The 22,924-nt window shown below is 33.3% G+C and overlaps 1 protein-coding gene across 2 annotated transcripts in view; it reads right to left on the bottom strand.

The window, feature by feature from the left end:
- The window catches only part of LOC127835420 (uncharacterized), a 50,929-nt gene extending 29,787 nt beyond the window's left edge, over positions 1–21,142 (bottom strand). For both annotated transcript variants that reach the window (XM_052361844.1, XM_052361846.1), the window contains exons 1-3: positions 21,004–21,142; positions 19,811–20,729; positions 17,400–17,474 (exon numbers count right to left, since the gene is read on the bottom strand). In XM_052361844.1, coding sequence (XP_052217804.1) covers positions 17,400–17,474; positions 19,811–20,708 — 973 coding nt within the window. In that variant the 5' untranslated portion in view covers positions 20,709–20,729; positions 21,004–21,142. The remainder of the gene's footprint in view (positions 1–17,399; positions 17,475–19,810; positions 20,730–21,003) is intronic.
- Positions 21,143–22,924: the final 1,782 nt, after the last annotated feature.

The following is a 22,924-nucleotide window of genomic DNA, read 5'->3' as shown; positions in this document are numbered from 1 at the left end:
ATGTAATTTAATTAATTTTCATCAAAACATCTGAACATATTAATTATTCAAAATACGAAACTTATGTAAAGTAGTACTACAAGGCATGGTTGCATAGCATCGAATTGAATAAAACATTTGTTTGGATATTTTTTCACAAAGAAAACTACAGCTTTCTCCACACAAACTTTCAAATCGTTATGTGTGCTAGTACATAAATATATTCATCGCCACATAATATATGAAATGCCATTATAACAAATACTTCATAACACATAACAAAGTGATAACCAGCGCTTCAAAAGATACCTAAGCAATACTTCTGACAGTCAATCAACTTGAAACGCAGTATCGTTTTGTTAAATGAGATATTGTACTGTGAATTATTCATTTAAGTAAGACCATTTAAATTAAACTTAATTTTTTTTATACATAAATACAGGCTATTAAAGATATTTCCCAACAGCCAAACTACAAAAAAGAAGACCATATGTATATCTGCTGCAAGTTTGATTTCACTGGCTTTTGCTCACATGGTCATAGTCGCTTCTTAACCTATCGTGTATACCGGTAGTTACTCCTGATCTGGTTCAATACAATACTTACACACCCTGAGTGACATGTACATATCACAGACACTACATTAAAACCCTTGCATTATGTAACTAACACTACACATTTTATTCTCAATCTTGTATACAATCAGCATGTTGCTTCCGGGTAGTAAATGCATTATTTCATATTGCTGAGCTTCAATTATAGTTTCGCCAGAGTCTCATTAATTGCTAATACTGAGCCACCTTAATAGCACAACATGTATAAATGACAAGTGGCCTATGCCAACATAACTTTGCTCTATAAATATTACCAATTTTCTTTCCGCCAGGTCGTAAAATCATACTGATCTTTTTAATAACGCCATTCCTCATAACGCCATAGTAAGTATAACATGTGTTATTCGACTCAGTTCGCCTATGGCCTCAATTGTTGAACACTTAGAGATCACAATTTAATTTCAGCCCATTACAACATAAGTTATCTATTTACATAGTACAGTTTGTCCACGTCTTGTTGACGTTGCAACCGTTTTTTGGGACAATTGATATTCATCCATGATCGCCTCGGTCATATTAATTATTTTAAATCATATTATTTTTTTTCGCGCATAGTCTCCAATAGCCACGATATTAGTTGGTCATGGTATATCTCAACGCTTGTTTGACTACATTAGTTAGCTATTAAAACACAATGTGCTCATTGTAAGATCGATTACGGTCGCATCAATTTGCTTGTTTTAATAGCCCCATTGATCGCTACGACTTTTCGCTTATAGTCTCGAATACATTTCGCTTAAAATATAACCTGTTTTCTCAAAACAAGGTCCCCTATGGTAATTTAATTTGTAGCGATTTTCATCGCTGTTCTCTAAGCGTAGTCAGATATAGCAACATTAGTTTGCTATTTAAATTGCACCGTTAATTTCCACACCAATTTGCCAATGGCCGTAGTATATATTTAATATATTGATTATTCAAAATAGCACCATTGATCTCCTCGATTGCTCAAATATGAGCACAGTACTTGGCCCGTTTAGCACCATCAATATTTTAGGCAAGCGTGCCTAAGGCACAGTGGTTTAATGTGCAATATTTTTCTTCAAGCTCAGTGACCAATGGTTCACAGTTCTCTTTATATATTTGACCATATTAGTTGACTCTTTAGCCAGTACAAATTCCTCCAAGCCTGATTGACCATAGCAATTAAAATTGAAAATCCTGACTAAAGCCACATAAGTTGACTCTTGAAACACCACGTTTGTACATGTTACTCCACGGGTCATAGTCAATGAGCTGGTATTTGGCTGTTTAAATCTCGAGGCCTAGTCGCCTATTCACACTGAAAATGAACATCACAACATTGATCTCCTGTCCTGGTCGTATGTGGCCTCTATAATTGGTTATTAAAATGTAATCGTTCGTCTGCAGTGCTGGTCACCGATGGGTATAACAGTTGCCTATTTAAATAGCATGTTGATGTCCCTATCACGTTGTCAATTAATCTCTTAAATTTCCCCTATAATATGTAGGCCTGAAATTTAACCGCTGTTCTGCCAGTCTGGTCACATATGGGTAATGTAGTTATATAGCATCATAGATGTCAATATAAGGCTGCAAACGTTGAGTACTCGGCTCGTAACCTATCATACATGCTTTCTACGCAAGGTCGCCTTTGGACACAGTTGTTTGTTATTTCAATTATCAAATGTGACCTATAATTGCCTTATTATTTTGCTATTAAAATGTCCTGTTGATCTCGGCACCGAGTTGCGTACTTTGTCATTCTTTTCTTTATTTCACAGATGATCTCCATGCTTGGTTGCCCTTGGTAAACCTAATATAATAGAAAATTGCACCGTTGATCTGCTTACTCGAACGCCTATTACCAAAGTAGTTGGCGAATTAAATAGCACTTTTATATTCACGCTCTGGTTCATGTGGCCAGAAACGATGCTATCTACAAATACCCAATGTGCTATATGCAATGTGAATGCACAGAAGTTGATTATTTTACTTAAAACATTGTTTTTAGTTGGAACCCTTAGGACCGAGCCCGATAGTACAAAAGCCGTCTATTTCGACCAGAGTTGACCTGGCGTAGACCCAATTGTTCATATTTAATTATATTTACATAAAGTTACTGTTAAATTGTAGCATTAAAGTAAAGAAAGGAACTATGCGGTAATAATTACCAAACTAGACGACAATTAAGGCTCTTATTGTTTTCCTGATGACAGTATGAGTGTAAATGACAATCATTAGATGTTTAATGCTTAGATATATATATTAAGCTCAAAACACAATTTAAGATTGATTTTGAACCTTACGTTATATATGAATCATCTGCGATTTGATCACTTTCAATAACGATTGCTTAATAAAATCATAAGCGATTATTACCTTTTCTTCTTAAAATCAGCATCTTAGCTTTAAGTATTACATAACACAAAATATCAGCGTAAGACACATTCTTGGAGTCCTGATGTGTAATATTAGGTGTTCAGGATATTATGTCATGAGGCCTCGATCATAATCCGTCACCGAATACTCACTGATTTGCTGATCTTAAAGTGCTTCACATCGCCGACAAAAATGATTCCTTTTTGAAACTATGCAAGGACACCTCATTTAACAAAAACAAATAATAAATGCATATTGCGATCTTAAAATGTACTCTGTAAAATTAAGGGCTGGATAGTTTTTGTTTGTATACGTTTTTCTAACATAATCATGTCGCTTTTATGTTTCTACTTTTTAATGTTGTCTTCAAAGCTTATTACTTCTACATCTTCTGCTTTTCGCGCTGTACAGTTATGTTCGGAATGTTTTGTAAATGTGGGAATTTAATTGTATTGTTTAAAAATATGTCTGAATTACCCTACTGTTGTCCAAATCGTTGTCGTTTATTTAAGTTCTTCACATCTTCTGCACTGTCTTTGTACCTTGCTGTTTTTGAGCGTCTGTATATTCCTTGTTTCATTACGTGTTCATATCATCTGCGTGTTGTTACCATATCCAAACACATTATGAGAAGCTCAACATGTATCCGAGTTTAAATTTAAATTGAACTTATAAAACTGATTTCAATTACAAAAATAAACAGGTTCAATGAATCTTTCTCCAATGATTCTTATCCTATTCGCCGCGTACAGCGCAGCCCCCGTGTCAACATTTCAAAATACAATATCCCTCTTATTTCGTAATATAATTTAGCCATCTGTTCGGATTTATGGCTATCAGGCATTAATGTAAGGACCCAGTCCGCGCGTTTACAGAAATATGATGGGGATTTCGTCAAGTGTTTTCAATAAAACCAAAACCGTATAGCCTGTCCAGGTATTTTTATTCTCCAGCAAGAAATGCATCTTAAAGAAATGTTAATGTCGTAATATAAAATTCAAACGTGTACTATATATGTATTCAATATTTTACTCTATGTTTTAATAGTTTTATTTTACTAGATTTAACAAAGTTCGCCTACTGAAATTCTAAATTAAAGTTGAATGGAAGATGTTACCCAAATGTTCGTAAGTTCAGTTATAAGACAATCTTAGCTTTATATACTACTGGGATGGCACACTGCGCCTTGTGCCGGGCACATCGGCACACTGCGCCAGGCACATGGCACAATGCGCCCGACACACGACACAGTGCGCCTACCACAACAAATTTTGCGCCGGATGCAGCTATGCCTTAACAGGTGCTCATAGAAACTTTAAGACAGATGCCAAACATTCAAGTTCTACAATACAATATAATCATAAATAACAACAATATCCTAAGAAATTTCAATCACCTCAAAAGAGCGTTTTCTGCCGCTACAATTTGAAAACATTTCCTTAAAGACTATTTAAAATCAATGGTGAACGCTTGTAGAATAATCTGTAACCTGGCAACGACAATAGGGTACAGTCAAAATCAAGATGGCTGCCAGTTCATCCACAACAACATGTGTTAGAGCTTTAAATTGAAAAATCTTTGGTTTAAGACAGTTTTAAGTGGTAACATTTACCAAAAATATGAAAAGTAGCATTTTAAATTAATAGGCATAGGTACTTCTTTAATTTACTGACAAAGAAAGTTATGCTTTAAGAAACAAATGTCTGCCTTGCCAACAGGAAGTCAGATTCGTAATTTTAAACAATGGCATAAACACACAAAAATTATTCTAGCCTGTATATGTAATTCTATTGACTGGCCGTTAAGTATTTAATTGATCAGCAATAATTATTATGTGGCCAGGCTAGACTAGACAACAGTTTAGGAGGAGAACAGTCAATTACGCAGCTGGAAATTAAGGTAAGACTATAAACAATTCATAAAATAGCTTACAATACATTAGGTTGATTGACACTGGGGTCCAACATCATTTCACATCAATATACATTTTCCAGGTTGATTTGTTTTGTTTGTTTTTAAATTGATCGTTCTCTTACAGAGGCAATTTGTTCAAAATCGTAGAATGTGAATTCCGATTAAAATGAATAAATACACATGGGGTATTTCAATTACATCGGTTAATTAAATCACCTAGGTACCAATTATTCAATGTGAAAGACATGTAAATAGAGAGGACACGATATGTTAAGCAAAACAGTTTTTTCAGATTGTTTTTAACGAAGTCAAACAACCACGCACAATCGCTAACGTCATTGTTATATCCATTGCTCGTTTTCCTCTGATACGAGTGTTGTTAACCCGTCGCCGCGGGTATCCTCTTTACACTACGTAATTTATTTCGGTTTATTTTCGTAAACATAAATGCATCTGAATGTGTCCTATAAAAAGCTCGGTACGATCGATGACCCAAAGTATCAAATAAATAAAGGGAAACAGCAACAAGCATAACATCGACCGGTCATTTCGCCGCCAAGACAGAACATAGCAACTGTACAATTTACTGATAATAATAAACTAAATATCGAATACTGATTTATTTGTTTAAAGCCTATTTTTTCGAAAACACAAAAAGAAAACACATTCGAAATTGCAAACATCGTATATTGTTTAACTCTACTTATAATGAATTTTTGAAACTGGTCAGGAGGCTCGTCGAACGCGGAACGAGGAGCAGCTAATGATGACCTGGGCGAAACCATGCGGCAGTGTTTATCACGCATATTATTATATTGTATAATGCTGTTTGAAAAATTGCATCACAAAGTGTAACATCAGTAAAAGTAACAACGATCATTTCGCTGAATGATCAATAACACAAGTTACACACAACACACGCAAACCATACTAGTCAGTATCCGGACAAATTTCATTGGGCAATATTTTAACCCGCCTGATAAGATTTTACGGACAAACTAACTCTAGATTTTACTTCCCCTTGATTAATCCCATGGACAAATAACTACGAGCCCGATCATTTGGACCCAGAGAAAACCACCCACATGAATATTAAATACATTTTTGAAAGATGAAATATGCGATACAGTGTATTTTGTCTAATGTCGTTGGTGGAAGCCAAAGGCTATCAAAGCAAACTTAATATCAAGCAAAATCACTCATACTATATTCGTTGCAGATTTTTATTAATAAGCTCTTCACCGTTAGTTGGAGGTCCAATTTAAGCGTATGCACACATCATCATGTTTTATATTAATGCAAGAATGACTTTTCCTTCCTCTGTTCAATGCCGTTAAACAACAATCGTACTGGCTGACATACAAAATACAAAAACAACGATGTTAATGTATTAATTGTATAAAGTTATCAAAGCTGATTTGATCAATATATTGCCAATACATTATGCAGATACATTTATTGCCAGTCATTTGACAACGGCAGTATACGATAATATTTTTAAATTTATGATAAGTAATTTTCTAAGACGTACATTTTGTTAACAAACGTGTTTGATTATTTAAGGTCATACAAATTTCTTATGTAAAGATACGCTCAATAATACCCACGTTTAGACAACCCACGTTTAGGCGACATATATGATAGAATTGAAAAGCCTTTTCGAACTTCGGACACTTTCGTAGACACGTGTCCTTTCCGGTTTTATTAAATTTGGCCTACAACTGATCGGGAGTACATGAATGTTAAACCCTTTACAGTGGTTACCTCCCCAATATTAGAAAATGGTTAATGGCAATACCTGCTGTAGTAAAAGCAGGCCTAAAAGTGTTAAACCAGTCTGATACAAAATTGCTGACAGTCAAAACCGGCAAAAACAAATGACACAACCTAAAGTAAGATGCACTTAAAATCGCATTAGTTATTAAAAGTGATAAATTACTTATATTAAATTTATTAATATCCTTAAAAAACAAAATGTGTTTTTTAAGACGTGATCCCGGACCTAATTTTTGGTTGCACTTTACTCAGATTTTAACTATCTAATGTATAGAAACGTAGTCTGACAAAGTTATATCAAGATCGAGTCATACATGCCATACATGTAACTCTTACTACCCGTATGTACTGAATATTTATATTTACACATGACAATAATACTTAAGGGAACAATAATTTAAAATGAAGTCGAGCATGTTAACAGATTACCGGAACAATATTGTTTAACTATCCGCTTAAAATAAGATTCTGAAATATAGCCAAATATCTGTTGTGTATTTGATCAGTGCTTCATGTGCTCTTGTAAATGTCTTGTGCGCTGTAATTTTTGGTTTATTGATACTTGTAATGTAAATATTGTTTAGGTGTGTAGCGTGTTTCGATAGTACTTCAACGATGTAAGTGTTTACTTAAACCACTCGTTCCTTGTATGTTTGCGAATAAATCGGTAAAATGCCATAAATGATTGTAAACTTCTTATTTCATGCAATTTGAAGAGTTTGTCCTCAACATAAGACATGTATACCGTAATAGCTTACTGGGTTTTCATCAGTTAGTTTTTTTTTCGGAATAATCATCTTACTAATGTACAGTTACATATATTTATTGTCTAACCAATTTAACACTTTGTATATTTACTATGTTTCCACAGTGCAAATATGTTGTTTTTTTTAAATTCTTTCACGACCCGAAACTTGCTTTGTATACACTTAGCAGGTTAATACGTGTGGTAAAGTCATAAAAAAATATATGCAACATATTGTTAACGCAGTTTCGGAAATTCCAAGAAACTTGTAAAGCTATATGCACACATTATTTTGAGCGTTGCTGCTGATCTTTCCAAATAAGTTTACTTCTTTTAAATGAATAAAATATTAGTTTTCATCACCTTTGATACTCGCACACACAGGTTCTTGAAAAGATGATTGTGATGATTATGATTGTGATGATGATAATGATGATGATGATGATGATGATAATGATGATGATGATGATGATGAAGATGATGATGATGATGATGATGATGATGATGATGATGATGATGATGATGATGATGATGATGATGATGATGATGATGATGATGATGATGATGATGATGATGATGATGATGATGATGATGATGATGATGGTGATGATGATGATGATGATGATGAGATGATGATGATGATGATGATGATGATGATACTGTCCGTAAATTTGGTGGTTCCAAAGTCTACCAGTTTCTCGCCTCATTCGGACATTACAACTGTCTTGTTTACCTACACTCTCAAAGACGTCACGTTAACCAAGTCTGATTTGCTAGGGCGCCCATAAGTGCCATCCGCCAGGTTTGTTACAGAGCGTCCGAAAGTGGCACGCGCTTGATTTGTTCATGTGCGCCCTGAGGTGGCATTTTCCTTCTTTTTTCCGTGCATTTGAAAGTAGTAGTATCACTGCATGGTAAGTTCTATTGCGACCAGGAGTGTCATCTTGAATATACGGGAATAATTTATGCAGCGCACAACCGGTATCTTTATCTTCTCTCCCAGAATATAAGTTTTGTCCCGCTTATGTCGAATACTTCTTGCTGCCAAGCGGATTATTCGATGGAATCTTTCTCGAGTGAAATTTGTAAAGAACCTTTCGCTTGAATTCTAGTTCCTTGGGAGCCCTTTCATTGGCGGGAATTGCAGTAATTCTCGAGGGTATACACCGCTTTTCAAAACATAGACATAGTTGATCCTCACGATTCCTTACTTACACGGCTTATCAAAGAACATGTGTTATATTTATTCTATGTTATCTCGTCAGCTGCAAACTGAAAAAACCTATCCCGGAAATCACCAGAGGTTCAACGTAACTTATCTGCCTCAAGGTCCGAGATAGCACGCACCAAGAACATTTATGATGGGCATGTTTTAATTAATCGGATAGATTAAATACCTTCTTGTACCGCGTTTCAACATTCGAATTATTATCGCATGCTACTGTTGTATAAGACTCAGTGATCGTCATTCCGATTTTTCTTAATCTGAATCGGACAGCGAGGAATTATTGCCAATTCTTAAGATGCCAATCGTGTTGTGAATAGGGATTGGTAAATATATTTTGTATTACACATGCCGGAAACTAAAGAAACTATCTATTTTTAGTTCATTTATTGTAATTCTACCGTACGATCGCGTTGAATATGACTACGTTGTACTGTTCATCGACACAAAATGGATACCTGATTGAATTATGAAGGAATTTATAAAAACTTCAAATACAACTTCCTTTATAATAATGAAATGAAATCAAACTATGGGCATGTGTAGAGATAAGAGAGACAGGGTAGGACCTTGATGAGACAGGGTCCTGCACCCTTGTGTTAAGCCCTAGTCTGATAGCGATCAATTGTTATAATACAAAGTTGATTTGAATTGGGGAGGTCTTACATATTATCTGATACCACACTCTGACGACTACCATAATCAATTTGAGATATATCCTCCGATGAGACACATGGCAACACATGACAACACTCAAATAACAATAAACTATATAACACCATCTGAAATATAAAAAACAGCGCTGAAAACTTGTGTCAACTTGAGATTCGCTTTTGCTGGATTTTGCAAAAGTTTAGAAAAAAGACAGCAATCATTCTCTTTGTGACCTTTACTTTAATCCTGATAATTATCAATACTAAAAAATGCAAAGCTGTTAAGTGTTTATACAATAAATACCAATAAGAATAAACCATGCACAGAACCTTTATATTACATGTAGCATAATATATTTAATTGTGTGATATTTCAATAGAACATACCAAATAGTGTTAACAAACACTATTAGTTTTATAAATATTATTCTAATAGCAGTTTAAACAATTGTCTGTATTTACTCCGTGTAGAAACCAGTAGATTATTTAGGTTTAATATCCGTATAACCAAGTTTACATAGTCATTTGTTTATTTTCTATTATTTTAGTTTGAGGAAAAACAATCGCTAAACACACATAATATTTTTTTACACTTTTAATTTGTATGGTGACACAGATCATAACTTGTGTTATATATAAATTGAAAGGAACTTATAGCTGCTGTGCTGATTACATATGATTTCTTAATGATTAGCGAAGGGTTCAAAATACGTATTTTTGTTATCAAACTGTTAATGGGAACATGTTACTGAAAAGTGGCATTTTAAATAGTCCGTAGATCTATGTGATCTATAAAAAGGAATAACAATAATGCGTTTCCGTGTTTCTAGTCATACAGTTAATACAAACAGACATTGTCTCGCAATTTCAGAAATTGTAAAAAGCATTTTAATTTAAGAAATCCAGGGCGTGTTTTTTAAAGTTTTGTCCGGACGCTCCATGCATCCGAAATCAACACACCTAACCATATAAAGACGTGAAACTCCAGCTGCTGGAGCAGTATATTGAATTCTTATTATAAACAATTAATTGGCCGTTAATTTAAGGCAAGTGACCGATTGCCCAAACAGTACAAAACAGCACAATACAAAACAACATAAATACATATAAGAATAAAGTTGGGGTCACCGCCTTCAAACGGTCAGTGCAAAGCATTTGGGGTTTAAACCGGTTTTAGAGCGCTCAACTCACACTTGTCCCAGCAATATTCATATACATTTAAGTGTACATAAAATTTAACCTCATAGCATTGTAACTCAAATTAAACAATAATAAAAAGAAATTAAAACGCATTCAATTTAATTACTATTTAATTACTGGATGAAATGAAAGATACCAGAGCAACAGAGTTACAACTTTTTGAGGAACGATGAAATGAAACTACCAACAAGTGTCAATAACATTTCTTCTTTATAGAAAAATATTTAAGAATATAGCGTCATGAAGTTAATATTTCATATCATCATCGCGCAAATAATGGAATAAGAAGCAATAATGGGTGTTAAAGATCCATATTACATAGCTTGGTTGTTTATGTGACTGCTAAAAAATAAATCAAACAAGAAACGCCTGTCAGAGAGAAAATATAATTGAAATTGAACGCTTTAAACCCAATTATCTATGCAGATTAAAACAGTTTAAGTATGTGGTATAAAGAGATATAAAAGCGATGACGTCACAAAAATCAATGTACAGAAGAAAGAGTATCGTATGACGTAATTGATAAGCGAAGACACGATGACGTAAACAAAATCCAGGGGCAGTACTGTAACATAAAAATAAAAATATTAAAGGGGCGGTACTGTTAAATTGAATTACCAATAAAACCAGCTTAGGTGATAAAATATTTAATAATCAAACTTATAAAATGGTAATTCTATTAATGATTCCAAATTTTAAGAGAAGGAAGATAAAATAAATCGAAAACCAACAAGCATGTCTAATAACCTTTGTTATGCAAACAAACTAATGTCAACAAACGCTTTAAATAAAACTTAACGAAATATTACCAAAATAACACGATATTAAATGTCAACTTCGAGGTTAAGCGCCAAGTGGTCAAGCTACTATCCGTAATATCAATGGACGAGTTTACGTGTCATGCGCGTTGTGTAAAAATGACGTCACCACCAGTAACACATGTTTGGTGGTTTTCAGACGGTCTATAGCCATGAAAGGTATATTTAAGAACAAGGCGATGTATATGAGAATAAACCAACTATTTGCATTCTCTTAGATAGAAAGAAAATGTGTTACACTTGAACGTGCACCATACTTTTGGCTTGCATAACCAATATTGGTTAGTAAAGTTTATACATGTTGGTTTTGTTGAAACTTTCTACACGAACACGTTTGGAAGAGTGTTATATTACTAGTACTTTGTCATTTAGTACTGGCTGTCAAAACTTAAATTTTATAGTGTTTTTTTTATTTTCTAACTTTGACTTTAACTTTTCTGACATAAAAATATTTCAAGTAAACTGAAGCTTATGTTCCTATACCTATTTGTCACTTTGTTTTACAATTGTACAACATATTGCGCTGGTTTATCTTGCCAGTAGTTTAACTGAACACCCACTTTATGCTAAATTTAACTTGAAAATTATAATTTATTTGTTCACTGTGAAATCAAGTATACACATATATAATAATGAAAAAACTAAATTGTACATGTATACATGTGCTTTATGCCTAAAAAACTAAAGAGTGTTTGTATGTTGAGTGCTTCATTGTCTTGCAGCACTGAATGTATCACTCCTCACTTACTGCTGGGATGAGTCGATGGATCTAAATTTGAATGGAAACATATTGTACAAGCCCTATCATCAAATATTTAAAGGAAATGAAAACTTCGCGATAACATATCCAGTTCGTCACGACCCAACATTAAAACATTTGTAATATTTTCTTAAAACTGAATGATGACGTAGGTGCCTTTATGAAACTCCTTAGAAAGAAATTCCAAACTATAATCATCCAAAATTGATGAAAAACATCTTCGAAGAAATAACTTATACACAAGTTCCGTCCTGAAACTGGGCCTTGCGATTTCTATCACGACTCACCTATTACATTTGCGTTCGTGGGATAAACATAATAAATGTCTTCTTATGATGAGTGATGACTAAAATTTTTATACTGAATCGTACATATATTTGCCTTTTGTGCATCCTTCTTTTGAATATAAAATAGTCCAAAAGGATGTTACCGTGTCCCGTTAGATATTGTCAATGTGTCGTACTTTCGATTTCTGTATTGCTAAAAACTAAATAATATACAAAGTACTGACATCACAATGCGATGTTGCAAAAAAACAAGAAGCCAGGTCAAAAAATGTAGATGCATGCCATCATTTAGCCATATAATTGTGTATTCTAGCATAGTGTTTTAGCCAGTAGAATTTCAACGAGTGCACATACGAAATATACGATACGATATCAATATCGTGATAATGGTTATATTCTCACATGTGTACGGTTGTTTTTTCGAATCCGTTTTATCGCTAGAGCTATAGCGAAAACACATTGCGCTAAATTCCTTAGACTGCGAGATAACGAGGGAACAAGGTGATACCACGATCTTAATAATGGCGAGTTCGCATTTGTTCGCTAGTAAATTACAATTACATCACGACTTTATTCACGAGGTGTAGTTTCATGATGTATTGAGCATTATATTACAAAGGTCGTTTATGACAAAAGACGCACACATTTTGTATATGAAGCGATTAACCATATCATGAATGCTTTCTAATTTTTTAAACGCATATGTCTTACCGAAGAAAGATGCACATACGGGCCACATATTAGCTTATTTTGAGGGGGGAAAAAACATACTGGATTCATATGGAACAATTATTGACCATAGGGTCGGAATATGAATAAACTGTATGTTATTAAGTTTAAAAAATTACAACGTAGTAGCATCATTGTTATTAAGATGTGCAAAATATCAGCTCGGTATGTCTAGTGACTACCCGGATGAACATGAAAATAGTAATGCGCTAAACGAAAAATCATCGCTCAGTCAACTGATTTCTATTTTATCCGTGTAAATGTCATGAGCATTCAAACGAATGTTTGCGTGTATTATATATAGACATCTTTTGAAAAAGGTTTTCAAATCCAAATTCTGCCTTTTTGTCTTGATATTATAGATTGGTTATTGATATGGCAATTTAAAGCACGGTTAAGAACATGAATTAAAATATAATGATAGTAGGTGACAAACTGTTTTCAGCAAACTTTTTTGTTACATTCTCAGGGTAATACAACAAATAAAAGCACATAAAGTATTATCAAGACCTCCCTGGTGTATCACACTTCCACAAACTCGTGAGCGAATCAAATTGGAAATACGAAAACAAACACACTTCTGCTTCTCTATAAGGAGCACACTTCATTATGGCATGTCGTATTTTATCAATCGAAAGGGACACACTGTCAAACAGAGCGACACAGCCATTAAGTAACACAACAAGATGGAACTCTACCAACAACAGCCTATGAGGCCTGGACATAACATACAATTGATGAAATGTTCGAGGATACGTAATATTGCATAAATTAACTCGAGTTCTTGAAAAAAATCGTGTTTGATTTGGTCTTAAAAATTACTTATCATCATGATTTCAATGCAATTTTATGTAGATTCTTATATAATTTAAGCACATTTTATGATTTAAAATGTTCCTTCTTTAAAAGTGAGGGTCTGGTCGGATCTTCAAAATTACTTATGATCATGGATATTTAATGCAATACTATGTAGAGTCTTAAATATTTTAAGCACACTTAGCATTTATACGAGGAAATTAAAAGATAACTTACTATCAAACCAAACACCGTGGAGGACGCACTGTTGTTGCTTTTTGGGGGACAAATAGAAACTTAAAATTGTAAAAACACAGCATATCTTATGCTTTTAAGACATTTCTTCATTATGTCCAGATATTGGTTTTATTTAAAAATGGGGAATTATTCCGAAATAGATGGACATATTATAAAATGTCTCTTTTATCAAAGATCACTGCCATATCGCATTGACCTATTTTGTTTGTATAGGTTCCTGTCTATCGTGATAACCTTACCTACACGTGTGTAGGCATGTGGTGTCACAGACATACCAGTAAACGCTCTTAATCCGGGATGGGGATATGGTCCTCTCTGGAGAGAATGCGTGTGCGCCTCTGTGTATTCACAAATGTGTATTAAATATGTTTATTTTCATCATAATAAATAGATCTTTAATATAAATTTGAAAATGATACTTGATTAAGAAACATAAACACAGTTACAGTTTAAGTCATATTTGAAATTTTCAATAACAATAGTTTGCCGCGGCTTGAAATCTTGCAAAGTTTCTTTACCGAATGTCTTTTGAAGTGCTTAGTTAAAATCGCTACATTCATTTTCAGCTATACCTTCCTATATAATCTCTTAATTGATATTCGAATATTGCATGTTACATTTACATGATTCGTAAATCAGAAGTATTTTAATGAAATGATAACGTTTTAGGCAGAGGCAGATATGTATTTTATGTTTAAAACTCGGCCTCAAATCAAAGGTTCGCAAAATAATATTTCCGAAACTATTTCAGTTAAAATCACAAACTTTATTTGCGGCTATAGATTTGTTGTATAACCTTTAAATGGATATTCAAATAAGAAATATAAATTACAAAATAGTAAAATTTAGGCAAAGGCAGGTAACTATGTTTTTTTCAATTGTTTGTGCATCGGTCTGAAACATTACAAAAAATTTCGCTAATTAGTATCTCCGGAACATGTTAAGTTAAAGTCGCACAGTTTATTATGGCTATAGATTTGTGTTTAACATAAAAATTTAGAAGACTTGATAACGAAATAATAAAGTTTACAGAAAGGCACATATATAATTTTAAATAGACTAAAGTTTAAATCATAAAGTTATAGACTTGAGATTTTGATATCGCCTTTATGATAATACTTTATTAATTATTTCCAAAAAAAAATAATTAAGATATAGGAAACGGGGTATTAAAAGGTGTACTTTTAAAAAAGCTTACTCGGTCTTCGATACTCTTATTATGTATTATTGCTTAGTATTGTTTCAGACAAACATTTTTTTTTTAATTTATCATGTAATATTTTATGATAACTTTTAATATATCAACGCTATTATAAATATCGAAACTTCGTTTCATGTTTTATATTTTGTCAGCTGTATTGTGCGAAGTCATGAAATGTTACTTATTGGAATAAAGCAGGCGGACACGCTGCCGGATTGCGTAATAACGCCAGATGACAGAGGGTGGACAGAAAAACGAGCTTCTCAACAGTCTTGCATCGATGTTTCCATTTTTTGTTTATTATTCTTTGATTTACTTAATGTTTACTTTGTTTACATTAAATGAGTTATTCGATTTCCATTTTGTTATAGTCTGCAGAACGATTTTTATCATTTTCGACACTTACTCGCTTTGATTTGTGTCACAGCGTTTATAATATTGTGAAATAGTGTTAAAATAATTAAAGTATGACAAACCTGTATTTGACCAAAAGTAATGCTATGATATAACTTATGAAAATTTGTAGTGATTCATGATACGTGTGGTTTGTTTGTCTTTACGGATGTAAAGTATTCATTTTTACAGGCACTGTGTATTATGGTGTCTGACTAATGTAACATATTAACAAACAATCTTATTAATTAATAACATGTAAGCAATTCTTAAAAAACATTAACAACACACTTTACCATGCAATTCATAAAGTTAAACTAACAATAGTAGTGCCATTTATTAGAAGAACATTTAAAGAAGAAACACTTGTCTTGAAGCTATAGAATAATATCACTTTTGAGATGCGATGTACATGTTATATCTCGCATTTATTCCGCATTGTGGTATCGTGATCCCGCATCGTATTCTCGCTAGCTCGCGAATTGTTTTCGCATTCACGCGATTGTCATGCAAAGGTTGGAAAACACAATGGAGAATTACGATGATTGGTCGTTACAATGATGATTGATCGTTACAATTACTCAGCCTAATTTTTAGGTGTCGCATGTGAGACCTTAAGAAATTTAAAGACGGATACACACATCATGAAGCGAGGGCACGAGATTACGATGCGAAATCGTCATATTAATGCCGCATCGTAATTCCTGTGTATTGTGTTCTAGCGTTCTCAACCTTGTCAATAAGTGGTCGAAAGTACCAAATGTGTTTAACTCACGTATGGTTGTTTAAAAGAAATGAAAGTCTACTGTCGTAACTTATGTTCGTTTGTTTGCTTGTTTAGTTGGATTTTTGGCCTGTTTCAGCAGTCTTTTAGTCAAATCAAGGCATACAGTTATCATGGTGCATGATCACGTGACTTTGTGGGGTTCAACCCTTTAACTTTAATAGATGTTAACAAGACGGTAAGTGTTGCTTTATTTCAAATAACTGTTTAAAACAATTTTTCTTAAGAATTGCAACTAGTGCATAGAATTCGAGTTGAACTACATGGTTATGCTTCACGCAACATGAAATTCTGTCACCGATTTCAGACGTATTAAAAGATTAGGTCATATACCTTATATCGACACAAACTGCAAGAACAGTTGTCTTTCATGTATAGAAATTTTTGCAAATGTATTTCAATAACTTGAGATAGTTGCAAAAATATAGTTTTTAACGGTGTGATTACAACATGTCCAGCCCGTGTTTAAACCCCTGAAAATCCCGTTGATTCTGCACCTTGTTATCATTTTATGTCGATTCCGGTAAACCAGTATAAAGTGCACATCCCTATGTCAGTAACTGACAACCGCCCCAGTTGAATCAGAGGTTGAGAGAGATGACCATAGAACAAATGTCATGATCGATCCCCTCACACTTTATTTGTAATCGAGCGCTCTACTTATTGAGCAAGCCGTAACCTATAATTGAACTCAAAGGAGGAGCGCCATGATTCATATGAATACTTGGCAACAGAACCTTCAAAATGCGTTTGATATATTTTATATCTTGCCACTAATTTATTAGAATAGGCGTGCTATTCGATAATGTAACACTAGATTTTCTAATTATAATACACAGTGCACTTTTCCGTAAACTTTTTTCAAGATTTATTTTTTAATTGATTTAACATTTATCGTTTCCGAGACTAACAGTAATGTGTTTACCTTTATTTGAATCGGTTGTTCTCGCGTAAATATCAGATGATGCTGGTACTATCGGCTGACTTGTGTTAACAACATCTGAAAGAAGGAAAGTTAATCATAAGAATAGTATCCCGAGACTTCTTCATATATGCGATGTTTTGAATGAAACTAATAAAGTTAATTATTAATTAACCATTAAACAAAGAAGCTGTTTTTGTACAAATTTCAAGTGATTGCGACAAAAAAACAGTTATCGTAATTTATCTGTAACATAATTTAAAAGCAGTGGGTTTTATCTAGGTAGCGTAGGCATCAACCTACAACTTTTTGTCAAAAGTAAAAATAGTCGTTAAATGAATTACAAAGCACAGGCTAAGGGGGTTAAGGGTTTAACGATTTCATACATTAAAATTAATGAAGTAAAAGTACAATCATTTACTTTCTCCTCGATAAGTTTTGCGATGATATATTTTTGTTGAGTTGTTCCACGTTCGACAAGAGCAGAACTAACCGGTAGCAGTTCACTGATGTCTTCATTTACTTTCGAAGAAGATTTATTTATTTTGCCTCAGCGATTCGTCTTCTCCGCTTTTAAATCATCCTCTTCTTCAATTATTATCATTGTTTTGCCTTATTGAATATCTCAATAATACGATCTCTCAGTCCATCAACCTGTTTTGCAAGGTTTTCATAATACAATTTTAACCCTTCATGAATTATTTCTAATAAATTTGAATCAATATGGATCTGACACGAGCAATAATACCTTTATTTAAAACGGTTGTTTTCTCGTTAACTTCAGATTGGATTTACATCGGACTTGTTTGATCAAAGAACAAATAATTAAAAAGATAGCATGGAGTATAATAAAATACAAACAGATATGCATCATGATATTTAATTGCATGTAACTGCCCTATGTTGTGTAATATATCTGGTATGGTTTAGATTCAAATAACGGTGGAGCTCTTCAAACAATTGTTATATTCGTGCCATAACTTTAGGGATGTATCATGTGTTCTGTTTACCATATCCCTATCATGCATGCACGTCCCAATTTTTAAAGAAATAGTTAAATATAATCGCTACGAAGTGTTATATTATTGCTGTTTTTGTCTTAAATATGTTACAAATCAGTATGGCATTGATTGTTTTGTTCAAAATGATTCTATTCTACCTTATGATATGACGTTAAAGGTACTTTCTAGTAACATCGAATACCTTCAAACATTGTCTCATATACACCATGTTGACGTGATGTAACAAACTATATAAAGGCCCCTTCATATCAGGCAGATATAAATGTAGTGGTATTATATAATTTGCAAGAAAATCCGAATAAAACATACGTGCTGCCAAGTCAACATACTAAACTTTTTACTCTTAAGGGGTGTTATAATTTGCAAGTTGAAGCCGTTCTAAATATAAGTGACAATTATTCATTCGAAAGCATTTTAATTGAATTATACAAAACACGATTTAGAAGTATCATATTTAAACTGAAAGTTTAGAAGGTCACTATTAAGCTACTCATTGGCTTATTTGTCTTATGACTGATAAATAAAAGGTATACACGAATTGCTCTTTACAAATAATTAAGTAGCCTCGTCTAAAAAATTGTATCCACATATTTCTTTTAAAGGTGTGGAGCTCGTCATGAAATAAAGCAACTTGATATATTTAACAAAACATACAAACCTTAAAATAAAAGAACGGCGGGGCACGTTAAATAGCTGTTGTATACGTGCCGAACCTGTTTAAGTCCGATATATAACATAACTTTATGGCAGTATCATGTTTTTCTGTTTACTTTACCTCTATTATGAATTTTCGTCACCATTTTAAAAGAAATAATGGAATATAATCGCTGCAACTTGTATTGTTAAGCCGGAACATTACAAAGTATGATGTTAGACTTGTTAATCATTACGTTATGGGTACTTTTGTGTTGCTTTTTGTGTCTTATATATGTTACTTATTGGTATGAAATTGTTTGTTTAGTTACATCTGATTATATGTTACCTCAAAATATGTCTTTATAGGTAAGATCGAGTAACACGACATACCTTCGAGCATTGTCTGAAATACACCCATTTTATTGGCGTCATATAATGATATTAGGCACCTTTATCAGGTAGATATTGATTTATTGCTATAATAAACGTTCAACACGATCGGAATATAAAAGACGTGCTTCCTAGTCAAGATAACAAACTGTTTTACACTTTAGATATGTTATTATTTAATGTTATTTGAAGCCGATCTAAACAATAATGACCGATTTTCTTGCAAAAGCCTTTTTTAAAAAACTTTTAAAAATAACGATTATATATATAGGAGTATGATATTTTAACATTAAAATTAAGACGTTAGACCATGTGCCGTGTTATTTGATCTGCACGGTTTCGAAATTGTATCAAATGAAAACAAACCTGTATACGTCAAGTGTCGCTCTGCGTTCAGTTTTACAATTCCTTCTTCCTCTTTCAGAAGTGACGATAGCTGTTTTGAAAAAATTAAGGCAACATTTGAAGTGCTATGTTTGTTTCGTTGCTCGGTGATATGGGTTTCTATATATTTTATTTTCTCTTTCATAATGTGTGAGATGATATATTTTTGTTCAGGTGTTCCATGTTTGACAAGAGCTGAACTAACCGGTAGCAGTTCATTGATGTCTTCATTCACTTTCAAAGTAGCGTTAGTCCTTTCGCCTAATCGGTTCATCTCCCCCGCTTTGAAGTTCTCTGCCTCTGCAATCATCTTTGATTTTGCTTTATCAAATATCTCGATAATACGATCCTTCATTTTATCAAGCTGTTTTGGAATGTGTGCAATAGTCTCAATTAATGCATCTTCTGATAGCTTACAGTCCGCTATGATTGAGCCAGTCTCGGTCTCCAGCTTTAGAAGTGTATTGTTCAAATCTTGCAACTCTAGTCCTTCTTGGCTTGATAGACTGGCCAGTTCATTAACGTTGTCGCACTTCCTGTGTATGAACATACATGTATTGCAACAGAGCTTGGAGTGGTCTTCACAGATAAACTTAATATTTTTATCGTGGTCGAGGCATTTGTCCATACCCTTCATTTTTACAACAGCTGGTGCCGAATTTAAATTCTCAATAATCACCGTATCATGTTTTCCCGATTTATAAATTATATGACTTTTTTTGCAAGGTTCACAAAGATGCTCGTTACATGTTTTGCAAAACACTGTTGCTTTACTGGGTGTGCGCTTTCTCGTACATGGTTGGCACAAGTTAATGACTATACATTCTCCTATCATGTCACTTGAAACTTCCTGTTGAGCCTCTTGTTCGTTGGTTGCCATTTTGAAACCGGTCGTTCGTTTCTACAATAACAAACAAAACATGCTGACTGAACGATAATATTAACATTTTCGAATATATATGCTTTTTAGATATAAACGGAATTAAATGACGTTTGTACAGATGATTTTACATCTAAAACAATTAAGTATTCGAAGCGTTCATATTATCATGTAATTAAACATGAATTCTACTATTTTTTTAATATATATACATATATATATAATTTTATTTACGTGTTTAATATTCTGAAATGTAGGTAAATCGAATACTACAAAACATTACTATTTGATATACCTTCTCAATTATATATCCGTCTGTTTTCCCAGTGCAGCCATTAATTATCAATTCACCTGCTATACAATCTCAAAACACCGCATTCGAACGATAAGACTATCAGCGTTCTCTGTTCATGTGTAGGACGACTCCTTTATCAAAAGTTGCAATGCACTAGATGATTACGCCGACAGTTTATGTGTATCATTCATTTATGAGAATGTCATACATTGAATAAATGTGGCTATCGGAAACACATATTTTAAGTTTTTATTAAGCTGTACTTATTCATCAAATAAAACAAGTATAGGTAATATTTACTGTTGATGTTATAGTTATTTCTATAAATAAATATTGCTTTTCTGATTTATATCAAATGAAATAGCAATTTTATGGGAGCACTGTTTGCTATTGTTTACAATGTGTACAACATAACAGTAAAGAATGGCCTTGATAATATTTTATATTATGACTATTCCTCTAATTGGATATGTTCGTTACTTTTGCTCCCCGTTTATTGTGGGAATATTGTTCATCTTGCAGGGAAGAGTATACAAAGAAATGTGTGTGCATGCATTAATGTAACATAAACTTGCGGCTCGGGCATATATATTGTTTTACGCATTTCATGAAAATTTAGTTACGTTTTGAAATATGTAAACATGTGAAAATCTGCTTTCATGTTCGTTTCTGTCCTTTCAGTGATATACATAGCAATCTTTGATTTCAATGAATATAAAGTATTGTTAAATAGTTGTTATGTAAAGTTTATTATTGCTCCTTTAACTGTTACGTATGATTCATTTAAACTGTCCATTTAAATTGCGTAATAAAACACTTCAACAATTTATTTTCCGTTCATGAATAACGCTGATAGCTAACATGCATAAATACTTATAATGTAAGGTTTAATAATTTGTTTTATTCAATGAAAGGCTTGTTACCATGCATCACAGTTTGCTTTTGTTAACTTTGAAAAGCATTTTGATATTACACAAACAACCTACAGTGTAAGGAAGTATCAAAAAGTAAATGCAACTTAACTTGACACACGTTTCACAAACAACATTATAATGTTAATAAATTTCTATTGAATTTATTATTTACCTTAATTGTGCATTAACGTTCTACCATGCTATATGGTTGGTAACAAGATTTGCAACGAAACAAAGCTGTACAAAGCGCAATAATAACATAGAACAAGGCAACAGTTGAGCGACACCAAAGACAATCAAAATCGCCCATTTGTTTTACACAAAATCAAATTAAAAAATATTCGTTTTTCTATTTTTTTCTTATATACATGACAATGTATAGGACTTCAGACACTTTAAATGCTGATTTCGGCACACCAGCCCATTTTAGAAGCTCACTGTCAATCATTCAAAATTCAATCAAGTTAACGCTTACCAACATACATTTCCCTTAAATCAAAAAAGTTGCGAGAATCAGCTTTCTTATTATTAAAGTTCACTCACCCACTTACTCATTCACTCACTCACTTACTCATTCACTCACTCACTCGCCACTCACACACTCACTCACTGTATCACTCACTTACTCACTTACTCACTTACTCACTCACTCACTCACTTACTCACTCACTCAATCACTCACTCACTCACTCACTCACTCACTCACTCACTCACTCAATCGCTCACCTACTCACCTACTTACTCACTAAAACACTCACTCATTCAATTACTTACTTACACGATCACGCATTTACATACTAAATCACTCACTTAATACAATATGGATTAATTGATTAACTGATTGATTAACAGATGAAATGCATCATTCACAGACCTACTTAAGTCTTTACGAAAATTAACAAATTAACTGTGAAGTGTGACCACGAGTAGGTATCACGGTACACAAGCAAATTTCACAAGAGTTTATGAAATTCATGTGCCAGTCTTGTCATCTCAAATAGTTCGAC

This window comes from Dreissena polymorpha, chromosome 6 (assembly GCF_020536995.1).
Source record: "Dreissena polymorpha isolate Duluth1 chromosome 6, UMN_Dpol_1.0, whole genome shotgun sequence".
In the NCBI taxonomy this organism is placed as follows: domain Eukaryota; kingdom Metazoa; phylum Mollusca; class Bivalvia; order Myida; family Dreissenidae; genus Dreissena; species Dreissena polymorpha.
This window is presented reverse-complemented; position numbering and strand designations above follow the sequence as displayed.